Genomic DNA, 13,840 nt, shown 5'->3' on the forward strand with positions numbered 1-13,840 from the left:
TTTTAAGGTTATTTTAATTTAACTGTGAACAATTACTTTTTTGATAGGTTCAGTTTTAACTTCCCTACTTCTTATTTCAAAATCAAGGAGTGGAGAACCCATGCTGTTAATGCTTGGTGACTCTGGGGCTTATTATTTATGTCAAAGATTTTGAATCCCAATCTAGCCCTGCTGTTAGTAATTTCAAAGCGAACTTAGAAATTCAGCTGGAGGTTTATACACAAAGGATGTGCAGGATGAGAAAAGGTCACCTTTCAATTCAGATGGCTCATTTTGTAATAATTCTCTGGAGATATCTTTACAAACATTGACATCGACCTTGCCAATAAACTTTTCCAAGAGCTTTGTGGTTGGTGTGCTGGCTCGATTGTTCAACCATGAAATTTCAGTTGCTAATAAGGTACTAATTTCCCTCGATGGAGCTTGGAATAGATGAACCCCCTACATGTCTGAATGAGATAATCCCATTGCTAATTCATTTGTTTAGTTAAATAGGCTGAGTTGTGAGACTTCAAGGTAGCTAAAGCAGATGTTTGTGATCAAATGTGTAATCACATGAAGACACAAAGTGAAGAGACTGAATACAGATAAAGAACCATTAAAATGGAAGGGAAAAAAAGAAAAGATGAAAGCAAACTTAATAAAGCCCTAGAACAGCGATTGGGAATGTGCCAGAGATAAGGATAAATAGAAGTAATAATATAGTGGATAACTAGGACCATGGATAAGAGGATCTATGTCTGGTGAGCATATGCTAAACATTTTTAAATTTTAAATTATTACATTTGGCCCGGCCATAGGTTTTTTAAATGCTTGTGTGTTACTGTTATTGTTTATTTTTTGTTTATGTGATTTATATTAATTGTTTTGTATTTATTGTTTTTGTTATTGCTTTTGTTTACTGATGTACTGTGGCCTTGGCCTCATGTAAGCCGCACTGAGTACCTTGGGGAGATGGTAGCGGGGTGTAAATAAAGTTATTGTTATTATTATTATTATTATTGGAGCACCCAGTGGCGCAGTGGGTTAAGCCCCTGTGCCGGCAGGACTGAAGACTGACAATTCTCTCACACCAGAAGCAACTTGCTCCTGACATGACCAATTATTATTATTATTATTATTATTATTATTATTATTAAAAGGCCAGAACAGAAAACAGCTCACCAGGTTGAAGACAAGCCTCAGAGGTTTATTATGATTTGGCCAAAAAAAGACTTTCAAGCAGCATATCCCCACATTCTCCTGCAAGATTATTATTATTATTATTATTATTGGAGCACCCAGTGGCGCAGTGGGTTAAACCCCTGTGCCGGCAGGACTGAAGACTGACAATTCTCTCACACCAGAAGCAACTTGCTCCTGACACGACCAAATATTATTATTATTATTATTATTATTATTATTATTATTATTAAAGGGCCAGAACAGAAAACAGCTCACCAGGTTGAAGACAAGCCACAGAGGTTTATTATGATTTGGCCAAAAAAAGACTTTCAAGCAGCATATCCTCACATTCTCCTGCAAGATGACTTAAATGCTTTGTTGTGACAAACAAATGTGGATATTTTAAGAATAGGCAGATAGATATTCTCAAAACAACAGCTTTAAGAAGAATGGATTAAATATAATTCTGCTAGTCTATAGGTATTGTCTGCTAATTTTGAATGACAGCCAAGTTATATAGATCACTCCTCAAGAGGGGTAGTATAGTAGATTATTTCCTGATAACTCCTACTTTAATCCCTGCTGTAAATACTTTTCTCAGTAGAAGATTTACCAGAAAATGACTAGTACCCAATTAAATTTGTTATTTAGGTGGTAGTGGAGCCAACTGAGAATAATATCCACAGCCGACAATAGACTACTTTACTCAAGTAGCCTGGATCACTGAATGCTGAGGTCAAATATCATCTTTTCTTGGAAGAACATAATTTAATGATCAAATTGGATATTATGCAAATCTAACGTGCACCCTAATTTTGGGAAAGTAATTTAGTCAAAAAACATGAGTAGTAGAATCAAGTAAATATGGTATATGGATCTAGATCTGGCTGTAAGGCAAATGCATGACGTACAATTTTAGAATATGGCCCATTCACCTGGGAGTCTAGATTCCAGCTACCACAGCTTTTATCCCTATACATAATTTTATATTATATGATATTTGATGCTCATCTGAAGGCAAAGAGCATGGGGACCAAGTGTATGCCTCTTGCAAAATTATTTCAGAATAGAAGCCATAACTGAGATGACCATCTTGCTGTTGCCTGTCCACTGTTTGTCTTATTGTAAGGGATCTGGAGGCTGGATTTGCAAAGTAATTTCCTAGGCAGGTTCACATGGTGCAAATGTTTTTTGAGATTTTCCACAGAGTTAACCATTGCATAAGTGTGTTAGTCACTAGGAGTTATATCCGGCTTGGCTTCTATGGCTTTGGATGGAATTGGAAGGTCATTGCAGGTTATCTAATCCAGAGATGGGCAGGTGGTAAAGTGTAGTCTTGTCAATGAACCATTGGGCAGTTCTGATGATTCTTTGTAATAACGCTGGATAAGATCTGAACTAAGAGCATGCTCACAATCCCATAACATGAATTAGGTATGACTTGGCAAAAAGAGGTCTTGAGAGTGTCTCTTCCATTTAAGATCCAGTAAAGGGCCATTAAGATGCTAATAATATAAAAGGAAAGACTCCAGAAGATGGATGTCTTTGCTTATCTAATCTAATTAATCTCATTATCTTTGTTGTTGTTTTTCTTCTTTGTCTTCTGAGAGAGAAATGTTTTAGATGCTGTATGTCAATACTAGATAAAGTTGGCTAACTAACTTTTTAAAATAGTTGAAACAAACTTATAGAACACTGATATAATTGTCAAATAAAAGATCAACCCATATTTCTTAAAATAAATCTGGTCTATGCTGCCATTCAGGAATTTCATTTCATATTTGATTTGCTGTTAAAGATATGTACAAAATATATAAGCATACTAGCTGTCCCCTGCCATGCGTTGCTGTGGCCCAGTCTATTGACCTGGAAAAGAAAGTAATGAGAAAGTGTTGGTTTCTCATAGTATATGTAATTTCTTTATGCTTGTTGATAAACAGTATTTCTTGCAGTTTCTTTGTCAGTGTTGATGTGGAGAGTGTCTGGTTTGCCTACTCTGGAATATGCAACATATCATTGTCCTTCTTTAGGGGTTCCTTTCAAATCTATGATACTATCTCTCTGTGTATGAGAATCATATCTATCTATCTATCTATCTATCTATCTATCTCTATCTATGTCTGTCTGTCTATATCTATAGCTGGATGGCTCTTTGTCAGGAGGACTTTGATTATGTTTTCTTGCCCTGATGAAGGGAGTTGGATTGGATGACCTTAAGTATTTTATGTTGGTCATGGGGGTTCTGTGTGGGAAGTTTGCCCCGATTCAGTTGTTCGTGGGGTTCAGAATGCTCTTTGATTGTAGGTGAACTTTGAATCTCAGTGACTACAACTCCCAAATGTCAAGGTCTATTTCGCCCAAACTCCATCTGTGTTCATATCTTGTGTCAAGTTTGGTCCAGATCCATCATTGTTTGAGTCTACAGTGCTCTCTAGATGTAGGTGAACTGCAACTCCCAAACTCAAGATCAGTGCCCAAACCCTTCCAATATTTTCTGTTGGTCATGGGAGTTCTGTGTGCCAAGTTTGGTTCAATTCCATCATTGATGGAGTTCAGAATGCTCGTTGATTGTAGGTGAACTATAAATCCCAGCAACTACAACTCCCAAAGCCTTGGATTATAATGGTTGGCCCCGAGTTATCAATCACAATGGCTAAGAACTCTTGAGAGGATTTAAAGTGGATGTAAGGTCTATTTCTTTTCCTGGGATACTTGAACATATGTGTGCCAGATATGCCTTTTGGTTAGGGAAGCATAGAAATAGGGCAGGGCTGCACATGCTGCACTGTGTCTCAGCATATTTCTTTTTAATATTGGAATAGAGATGGAGATTCCTTGCCATAGATAGGTAAGTCTAATTAGAACTCCTAATAACATTTAATATAATCAATACAGAATGTCTTTCTCAAATGACTTCACTGCCAAGGACCCCAGTAGTTATTGAACTCCACACACCACCAGTCATACTTGAATAGCTGTCAGATATTCCTTTGCATAAAAGACAGTGGGTGGTGATAAGGTCAAGGACATACTTATTTATGTCGCCTCTGGAAAGCTTCTCCTAAGAAGCACCACTGAGTCCCTAAACTATTTACTTTCTGGATTAAGCAATGACCTTTTATACTCCCATTGCAGGAGACATATTGGCCCCCACTGTATCTACTGTGGATTGCTTCTTGGCTCCCCCACACATATTTTCGGTTAAAAACAAAGTCTATGGGTGGCTTATGACTATTTTTTTAGGTAACCCATGCGTCTCAGAATGCTGATCAACAAAAAAAGGCTTCACAGCTTTATTTAAATATAGTGTTGGGAAAGCGTTTAGATGGCATACTCACCTAAGGCTTTAAACATGAGAGCACGTTCCTTCCTGTGTTACCCAGTACACAGTTCTCCTAATAATAATAATAATAATAATCATCATCATCATCAACATCACCCTGGTCAGTGCACAGATATATAAACCCTTTTTCCTAGTTCCAACAGACCTCACTACCTTTGAGGATGCTTGCCATAGATGCAGGCAAAACGTCAGGAGAGAATGCTTCTAGACCATGGCCATATAGCCTGAAAAATCCTACAACAACCCAATAATAATAAAACTTTATTTGTACCCTGCTACCATCTCCCAAAGGGACTCGATGTGGCTTACATGACGCCAAGCCCACAGTACATCAATAAACAAAAGTGATAACAAATAATCAATACAAAACAGTTAAAATAAAAACTCAAAAACAAAAAATACACAACAAGCAATAAACAATAACAATAACATACAGCATTTAAAATGGGCGGGCCAAATGTAATAATTAAAATTAAAATGCTGGGCATAAACAAAGTAGGGTAAACTACGATAGATTGGTACATTGTGTTTCTCTTATTACTTTTAGTCTTTTAATTGATTTTTTTAAAACAGGGGCTGCCTTAATACATTTCTGTGAAGATGGCACATTTACCATACAATAAATAACACTATGTAACAAAATTTGGAAAACGTTTTGCTCCTGGTTTGAAAGTATTATTTCCTTTTTAATTGTGTGGTACTTACTTTGAAAGTAGTTGTTATACTCCAGAAACTTTGTTGCTGTGGTGCCACAAATTACCGTATATATGCGAGTATAAGCCGAGGCACCTAATTTTATCACAAAAACTGGGAAAATGTATTGACTCGAGTATAAGCCGAGGGTGGGAAATGCAGCTGCTGCTGGTAAATTTCAAAATAAAAATAGATGCAAATAAAATTACATTCATTGAGGCATCAATATGTTAAATATTTTTGAGCATTTACATAAAACTAATTTAAGATAAAAATGTCCAACTATGATTAAACCATTATTCAAATCTTCTTCAGTGGAAATATGCGTACATATTCTTCCAATAATAATAATAATAAAGAGTGAAATAATGTAATAAAAATAATACTGGAGTAAAATAATGGAAATGTAATAATAATAATAATAATAAAAAAATAAAGTAAAATAATACATGTAATAAAAATAATACTAACCATATAGGAAAAATAATAAATGACCTTGACTCGAGTATAGGCCAAGGGGAGCTTTTCCAGCCTAAAAAGGGAGCTGAAAAACTAGGCTTATACTCGAGTATATACAATATGTTGAATTGGTTGCACCTCTGTGAAATATTAATTTTTAAAAAAATGTGCTGCAGGATGTCCTGCCAAAACAAAGTTTTTGCAGTTTAATAAACTTTTCCTATGTTTTTATGATAGAATCGGTTAGGAAATGACATTAATACGGCCATTCAAATACCATGCTTGATCAGGGCAGAAGATATTTTGAATGAATGGGAATATAAGAATATATATAGAGAATGTAAGAATATGTATGGATATCCTTGCATTTCGTAAGAACACTTAAGTGACGCAAAAGCATAATGCATACTTCAATGTCTCTTATTTAGTTGTTATCAAGATCACAGAGTCTTTGGATGAGAGATTTGGTCATGTTTTTCCAGTATGATATCCTTCCCTGCCCTTTGATAGCTGTATTTATCTTTAAGTAAAGTGAAAATATAACTGTGACTTCCCTTCTTGTATCTTTTGTCTCTGCATGAGGAGTTGAAGGAGGATTTTTGAGTTTTTAACTTCCCACTCTTTTCTCACCACTTGAGCGGTAACTTATTTTTCATCTTGCTAGGATAGGAATTTATGGAAGTGTCTCCGTAACATGCTATTATTTTGGCTCCCACAAGTTACTTGTGTTTTAATTTGTTAACTTGTTTATTACACCCTTACTCTGTTTAAATGAAATTGCTCTTACTGTTTTAAGTTGTTTAACTTCATTTTGTTGTATACCACTCAGAGATTTTTGGAAAACTACATGAATAAGTATTCTCTGCACCTAGAGACCCTATGAGTGAAAGAGAATCTTGTCTTTCCATTTTCACTAAGCAGTAATTTTCCAGTGTTATGTTTGGTTGTAAAAAGTATAATGTTGGCTTTTGTTTACATATGTTAGTGGAAGACACAGTATTTCTAAGGTTGGAATACATTTGCAGCCTAGTCTTCAGTGCTTGTTGATGGTGATGAATCTTTAGCACTAAGGACTTAGGAGACATTGTTCTGCAAACACAAATAAAACTATTCATTTGAATTTGAGAACCAAATACATTTCCAGGTAACTAGTAGAACCCGATATTGCTCCTAAAATTGTTACAGATATATGTCACACTTGCAATTCACCATCGTTTATCTTCCTGGTGTGGTTGGGTAGCGCTGAAGCAGCAAACATTAAATGAATTCATTTTCACCTTCTCTGACATTCATTTGTTATGAGGTTAGCTTAGAAAATTTACGTGACGTAATATCATTTTCAAAGCCAACATTTATATGCTTGTTGGCATGCAAAGTGTTTAGCTCCTCTGTCCTTGTAGAACTTTGAAGTAGACCTGCAATGTACCAGTCTGTCCTTCTCTCAAGTACAGGCAATTGCAGTTAAAATGGGACTTCATTCTAGATCTCCTACATGAAAAACAAGCATGCTTTCTGTACAGTAAGGTTATAGAATCATAGAATCATAGAGTTGGAAGAGACCTCATAGGCCATCCAGTCCAACCCCCTGCCAAGAAGCAGGAAAATTGCATTCAAAGCACCCCCGACAGATGGCCATCTAGCCTCTGTTTAAATGATCTACACTGCTCTATATCCAGGATCTGATCCCAAATTATCTACTTTGAACTGGATTATATGAGTCTACACTGCCTGATAATCTGGGATCAGATCCTGGGATATAGGACAGTGTAGATCCAGATTTAGAGCTTTCCTCTTTACTGTATTTTTTTTTGCAGAGATCATGCACATGTTGTCTTTGCCTCTGCCACTTCTCCCCAACTGTTGTTTCTCAACTTATATTTGAACACAAAAAAAGACTTCCATACAAATATTAATTGCTCTCTTTCTTACAGAAAATAAAATTACCTAAGAAAGTATCAAAACGTTATGCAGCCTACGAGCTTTATCTCTACGGTGAAGGAATTTATGCAGAAGAAAATAGAAAACTGATGTTAAGTGGGATTCCTGTCCTTTTTCTTCCTGGCAATGCAGGGAGTTTCAAACAAGGTAAGCTATAATTGAGGTAATGACTATATGGAGATTGTAGTTGTTCATAAATCGGGATTTTGATTTTTGTTAGAAGGGGTAGTTGTATAGTGCATATTCTCCTCCATTGGCTCACATTTAATTGTGAGTCTGATTATTGATATTCTGTGCAGATGTTGTCATGCCATTGGTTGTATGATCTAGCTTGTAACCTTACTGTTTTTAAACTGTATTTCTAAAATTCTCAAAAGAAAGCTGAAAGAGTATTATTGAACACATCACACATGGATATTGGTAAATATAAAAAAGTAAAGGTTTCCCCTTGACATTAAGTCTACTCGTGTCCAACTCTGGGGGGTTGTGCTCATCTCCCTCTCTAAGCCAAAGAGTCGACATTGTCCATAGACACCTCCGAGGTCATGTGGCCGGCATGACTGCATGGAGTGCCATTACCTTCCTGCAGAAGCGGTACCTATTGATCTACTCACATTTGCATGTTTTCGAACCGCTAGGTTGGCAGAAGATGGGGCTAACAGCGGGAGCTCACCCCGCTCCCTGGATTCAAAGCGCTGACCTTTCAGTCAGAAAGTTCAGCAGCTCAGCATCTGAATTGTGCTGTCTTTGTCCCAGTCTATGTGCTTGACAGAAGCAAAGTTGGATTTCAGCATGGAAAATAAAGATTGTTTTCATAATCTAGCCTTGTGGAACCAAGGGGATATGTCTTGTAAATATTTATTCAATTTCACAATATTTTATTTATATTTAATTTTAATTGCTCATACCAGAAAACTTTGGATAACAATCTTAATTTGAAAAATAGGATATTCGAGTAACTTCATATAAAATCAAGAACATCCAGCAGGCAAACACCTTTGCTATACTTTATCTTGCTTAGTGCTCAAGGTGCAAATACTATTTCTTTTTGAGCGCTTTCTTAAGTTAAAAATCACTATTCTGGAATAATAATTATTATTATTATAACAACAACAACAACAACAACGGTTTGCTTTCTCAAGCCTGAAGTTTCATGGAGCCAAATTATAATGACTTTTCTACTACATCTATTTTCATGAATCTTTTCCCCTCCAATATAAGAATTCTAGGGAGTTGTTCTGACATCACAGCCTAAGGGATTTTCACCACTTTCTATTAATAGTTGGCTTTTTTGTTTTTTTCTCCCTAGCACGCTCCCTTGGGTCAATAGCACTCAGAAAGGCAGAAGATATTGACTTGAAGTATCATTTTGATGTCTTTACTGTCAACTTCAATGAGGAGCTTGTTGCATTTTATGGTGGAAGTCTACAAAGGCAGACCAGATTTGTGCATGAATGTATCAAAGAAATCTTAAAGTTATATAAGGTAAAGAGATAAGGGTTCTGTATTTGTTTTTATTTATTTAAATAATCAGCTGTGTAATAGGTTAGAGGGAAATGCAGTTTCTTTTGTATTTTGCAAGGAAAATTTGTGTTGAAAGTATTGTCCGTTTACATAAAAATACCTTTCCTAACCAGAACATACTCACTCTTATCTGATTTTGAAAACTAATCAGGGTTACGCCCAGTTTGTGTTTAACTAGGGTCCCCTCTACACTGCCATATACAATCCAGATTATCTGCTTTGAACTAGATTATATGGCAGTGTAGACTCCATTTATTTCAGTTCAAGGAAGATAATGTGGATTATCTTCTATGATCATCTGGATTATATGGCAGTGTAGAAGGGTTTCTGATACCATTAGGCATCTTCTGCATCTTTTGGTATAAGATTTGTGAAAGCACTGTGCTGGTTGCCCACAGTATGTAATAATCTGGCTAGCTGTGACTTTAAGTGGGTTTTACTCAATATGGCAATGTTGTGTTGCAGATCCCACATGTATGGTGTATTCTATTAGCTTTCTAGCTGATGTGTTCAAATATTAATGCTATCCATTTAGATACTGCACTTCAAATAGCATCTACCCTTTCCTGTGAGAATTCTGAGTTCCCAGAATGAATTAGTACAGGAAACCTGCTCAGTTTTGCAATTTGCATCTAAATGTACCTAGTCTAGCACTGGTCTTGCCCTTGGCATAACAGTTGAATTCACCAGAAATCGGAGGGAATGACACCTCCAACACCACCACAACCCTTCCAAACCCTAACTTGATTTCAGTGACATTTTGAAGTAATAATGCTTGGATTGTGGCTGTATTTCAGTCTAATAACTGGGGTTTTTTTGTGAGAGAGTACAGCATATTTCAGAATCCAGACAGAGGAAAGTCTTTGTTGTCATAGATTCTGAAGTGCTTGACATTACATTTTGTTTCTTTCTTAAAGGGCCGTGTGTTTGCTCCACGCAGTGTTGCAATAGTGGGCCATTCCATGGGTGGCCTTGTTGCAAGAGCACTGTTTACTCTCAAAAATTTTAAGGCAGAACTCCTCAATATCCTTGTAACTCAAGCCACACCCCACGTTGCACCTGTAATGCCGTTGGATCAGTATCTTACTGGTAAGTTTCTTGGACGTGTGATGCCGTGTTTACCTTTCTATTTTCCATAATGCTTCTGTGGTAATTTAGACTTAACACTATAGAAGCTTTGTTCATTTTAACATATATTTTCCCCTGACTTAATTTTAAAATGCAGGTAGCAAAATGAACAAAATAGAGGATACAAGTAGCAGAACAAGAGGATTAAGACTCGAATTATCCTGCATCTCTCTAATGATAGTTTAGAAAGAAATGTCTAATGTGAACCTTCAAAAATGTCCATTCTTGAGCTCTAACAATCTCTCATGGAGACCATAAGAGTTTCATTGAACTACAACTCTGGAGACCAGGAGCCCTTCCACACAGCACTAGATCCCAGAATATCAAGGCAGAAAATCCCACAATAACTGCTTTGAACTGGGTTATCTGAGTCCACGCTCAGATAATGTGGTATTTTCTGCCTTGATATTCTGGAATATAGGGCTGTGTGGAAGGGCCCCAGGGCTTAATTCCCTGCTTGGCCATGGGAACTCAGTGGGGGACTTTGCGCAAGCACATACTCTCCACCCCAGAAAACCCCATGATAAGCTCACCTTAGGATTGCCATAATGGGAAATGGCTTGAAGATGCATGATAGCAACCCCAAGAATGTGTTACCACATACCTGTGTTGCTTAGCCATAATTCAGAGATGATACTGCTAAGTAAATTTAGTTGTTTATACATATCATGATGAGATTGAGAAAAAGGGAAGTGAGATGTTGACATCATGGCAGCCATGAAATATCTTCCTATAGCAGGCCTGTGTGGAATGTACTCCAATTTTAAGAAGGTGTAAATATTGGCCGCAATTGTAGTTGTAGTTGGTAAAAAGCATTCCCAAGTCCTCATTTGTCCTTCCATACACTGTGGTGATCCAACAGACACAAACACTTCTTCCTCCATTGTCAGGCATTACTCTTTTTTCTGACTTCCAGAGTCCGTTAGCTATCAATGTTTTGTCTTCTCTAAATCTGATGTCTCTTGATGTGCTTCCATCTAGTTTGTGGCTAGGCAGTGCATTAGCATTTAAGAGGTAGGATTATGTCCAAGAGACTGCAGCACTGAGTGGCATTTGTAAATGAGTGCCATCTCATTCCCAATTTCCTTGTTTTTTCCTGTGGTACTTTCTCAGTGTCTTCTTAAAAGAGGAAGGAAATAGTTGGCGTCTATGCAACCACTTAAAACGAGGTGGTGAGAAAACGAGTAGCTGAAAAACAAGCTTGATAGATAGAGGTAGAGGTTTCCCCTGACATTAAGTCTAGTTTAGTCCGACTCTGGGGGATAGTGTTCATCACCATTTCTAAGCTGAAGAGCCGGCGTTGTCTATAGACACCTCCAAGCTCATGTGGCCAGCATGACTGCATCGAGCGCCCTTACCTTCCCGCAGAAGCAGTACCTATTGATCTACTCACATTTGCATGTTTTCGAACTGCTAGGTTGGCAAAAGATGGGACTAAGAGCAGGAGCTCACGCCGCTGCCTGGATTTGAACTGCCAACCTTTCGCTCAGCAAGTTCAGCAGCTCCATGATGCCTGCTTGATAAGAATGAGTGAAATAGTTTGTTCTTTAAGGAGCTTTCCTAACATTAGATATCAAAACTGCTTAAAATCAATCACTTCTTTTGCTGATCATGGATCATCTGTTAGTTTTAGTAGGAAACAACCACAGCTTCATTAAATCTCATGCTTGAATGTTTTCTGGAAATAGTTTTTAGCCATTCCCCCCCACCCCAAATGGGTGCATTAAGCAACTATAAGGTGGCTTAAGTTTAATTTAAAAAATATTTTTATTGATAGTTATTATGCAGTTAAAAAGAAAGAAGAGGAACAAATAATTATACCTTTTTGTACATCAAAAGTGGGAGAACATTATTGAAAAGTAGGAAAAGTAGGAAAGAAAAAGAGAAGAGAGAGGAACAAAAGAAAAAAGGAACCAGGGGTGGGTGGTCAAAGGACCCACCAAAAAAAAGAGGAAAAAATATTCAAGAGTGATACTAATATATTTTTTTAAAAATGGTTAAAAAGGTTAAAAAAAGAAAAAGAGAAAAAAAGAAAAATATTTTTTTTAAAAAAGGACTTCCAAGGGAAGAATGGTACAACAAAATCTTAGAGATAATATGTATGGATGAACTAACATATTGGTTAGCAATAAATCAAGGAACACCGATGAAACAAACAAACTGGGACCTGGTGAAAGCGTATCTTAGACAATGGAAAATAGAGATTATTGCATAAAAAAAGAAAATAAACAATGAGTAAAGAAGATCTGCGGGGAGTGAATTACAAACTTCTAAAGACAAAAAAAGACCCTAAAGACCAATGAAAAAGACCCTAAAGACCAAGAAGCAGCATTCCGTGTGTCAATTTTGTAATTCTAGCTTTTTTTTTCTATAAGATTTGTTTTCCCCAAAGCTCTCAGAATGAGTTCAACTAAAACTGGGAGCGAAATTTTCTGGCAGCAAACCAACTCACAATGGGGTTAAGAAGTCCAATAGCTGGATGCCCCGTAAGCTTGCAAAGGTTTGTTAATAGCTGTTAAGCCGACTCTGAGGATCAGTGGCAAGAGTTGACATTAGGTCCTTAGTAGAGAGTGTTGGTTATTTTAATCCTTCTGGATGTGTGGGTGCTTCAGCAACTGTATTTTAATGCTGCTTGGGCTGTATTTTGACAGAACTGGGACACTTAAGGGAAGAATGCTCAGTATCATGAACATCACGTACAATAAAAATGACTTTGAGCTTTCCAAACTCAAATGTTGACTAATGGAAGTATGACAAAAAGTGATATAATTTGGGCACTGTGCCAATTGAAAGTTTTACTTAGCCCCCCCCCTCCAAAATACAGTTACCTCTATAAAGGATTTTTGTACTAAAAACAATAATTAAAACTGATTAACCTCACACATACAGCAATCCCATCATGATACGTATAAAACTGGTTAATCGCACACATATATGTATGATTCTTCCTTGTACCTTAACTGAAATATTAGATTATCAATCACAGATAACTGTTAATGCCAATTAACTTTAACTTAAGTGTTACCTTATTCAAAAGTAATGCGAGTGGCTAAGGTCCACAAAGAGCAAAGAGTCTGCAAGCTTGACTGCCTTGGTGGCAGTGAATTTAATTCTGGGAAACAGAATTGGGAAGCAGTGTCCAACAATAAACAGTAGCAGAATTTCTGATTTTTTAAAAAGTTGCTGGCATTTTATATTTTGAGCAAGTAAGATAGGCTGCCACCGTTCATGTGATGCATCACTAATTCCTTAGGTTTTTTCGGATGGAGAGGGCATGGAATGTCCCACTGTTGAAATATACTTGTGTCCTTCTTGTCCCATTCTTTATCCTTTCTGCTTCTCTCTATTACCCCGTAACTAAAGCAACCTTTTCTCGCTTTGAACCCTCAACACATTTCCCTGGACTTGTGCTTGCCATCACAAAAAAAACCCTCATCTTTTGTGGTCGGCTTGTCTTTTCCATCTCTGTTTATCTCCATCTCATCCAAACAGAAGATAAATAATAAATGACTGGTCATGTCCCAATATATTTCTCTTGCATACAGCAAAGCCTGTTTGGCATTGACAGTTTCGGAATATGTATTATGAGGC

General features: G+C 36.9%; 1 protein-coding gene across 1 annotated transcript in view; it reads left to right on the forward strand.

Moving 5' to 3' along the window:
• The window catches only part of PGAP1 (post-GPI attachment to proteins inositol deacylase 1), a 51,315-nt gene that overhangs the window by 6,731 nt on the left and 30,744 nt on the right, over positions 1-13,840 (forward strand). Inside the window, exons 2-4 of the mRNA XM_060780926.2 lie at positions 7,591-7,744; positions 8,907-9,082; positions 10,039-10,210. Of these exons, the coding sequence (XP_060636909.2) occupies positions 7,591-7,744; positions 8,907-9,082; positions 10,039-10,210 (502 nt within the window). The remainder of the gene's footprint in view (positions 1-7,590; positions 7,745-8,906; positions 9,083-10,038; positions 10,211-13,840) is intronic.

Source organism: Anolis sagrei, chromosome 1 (genome assembly GCF_037176765.1).
Source record: "Anolis sagrei isolate rAnoSag1 chromosome 1, rAnoSag1.mat, whole genome shotgun sequence".
Taxonomy (NCBI): domain Eukaryota; kingdom Metazoa; phylum Chordata; class Lepidosauria; order Squamata; family Dactyloidae; genus Anolis; species Anolis sagrei.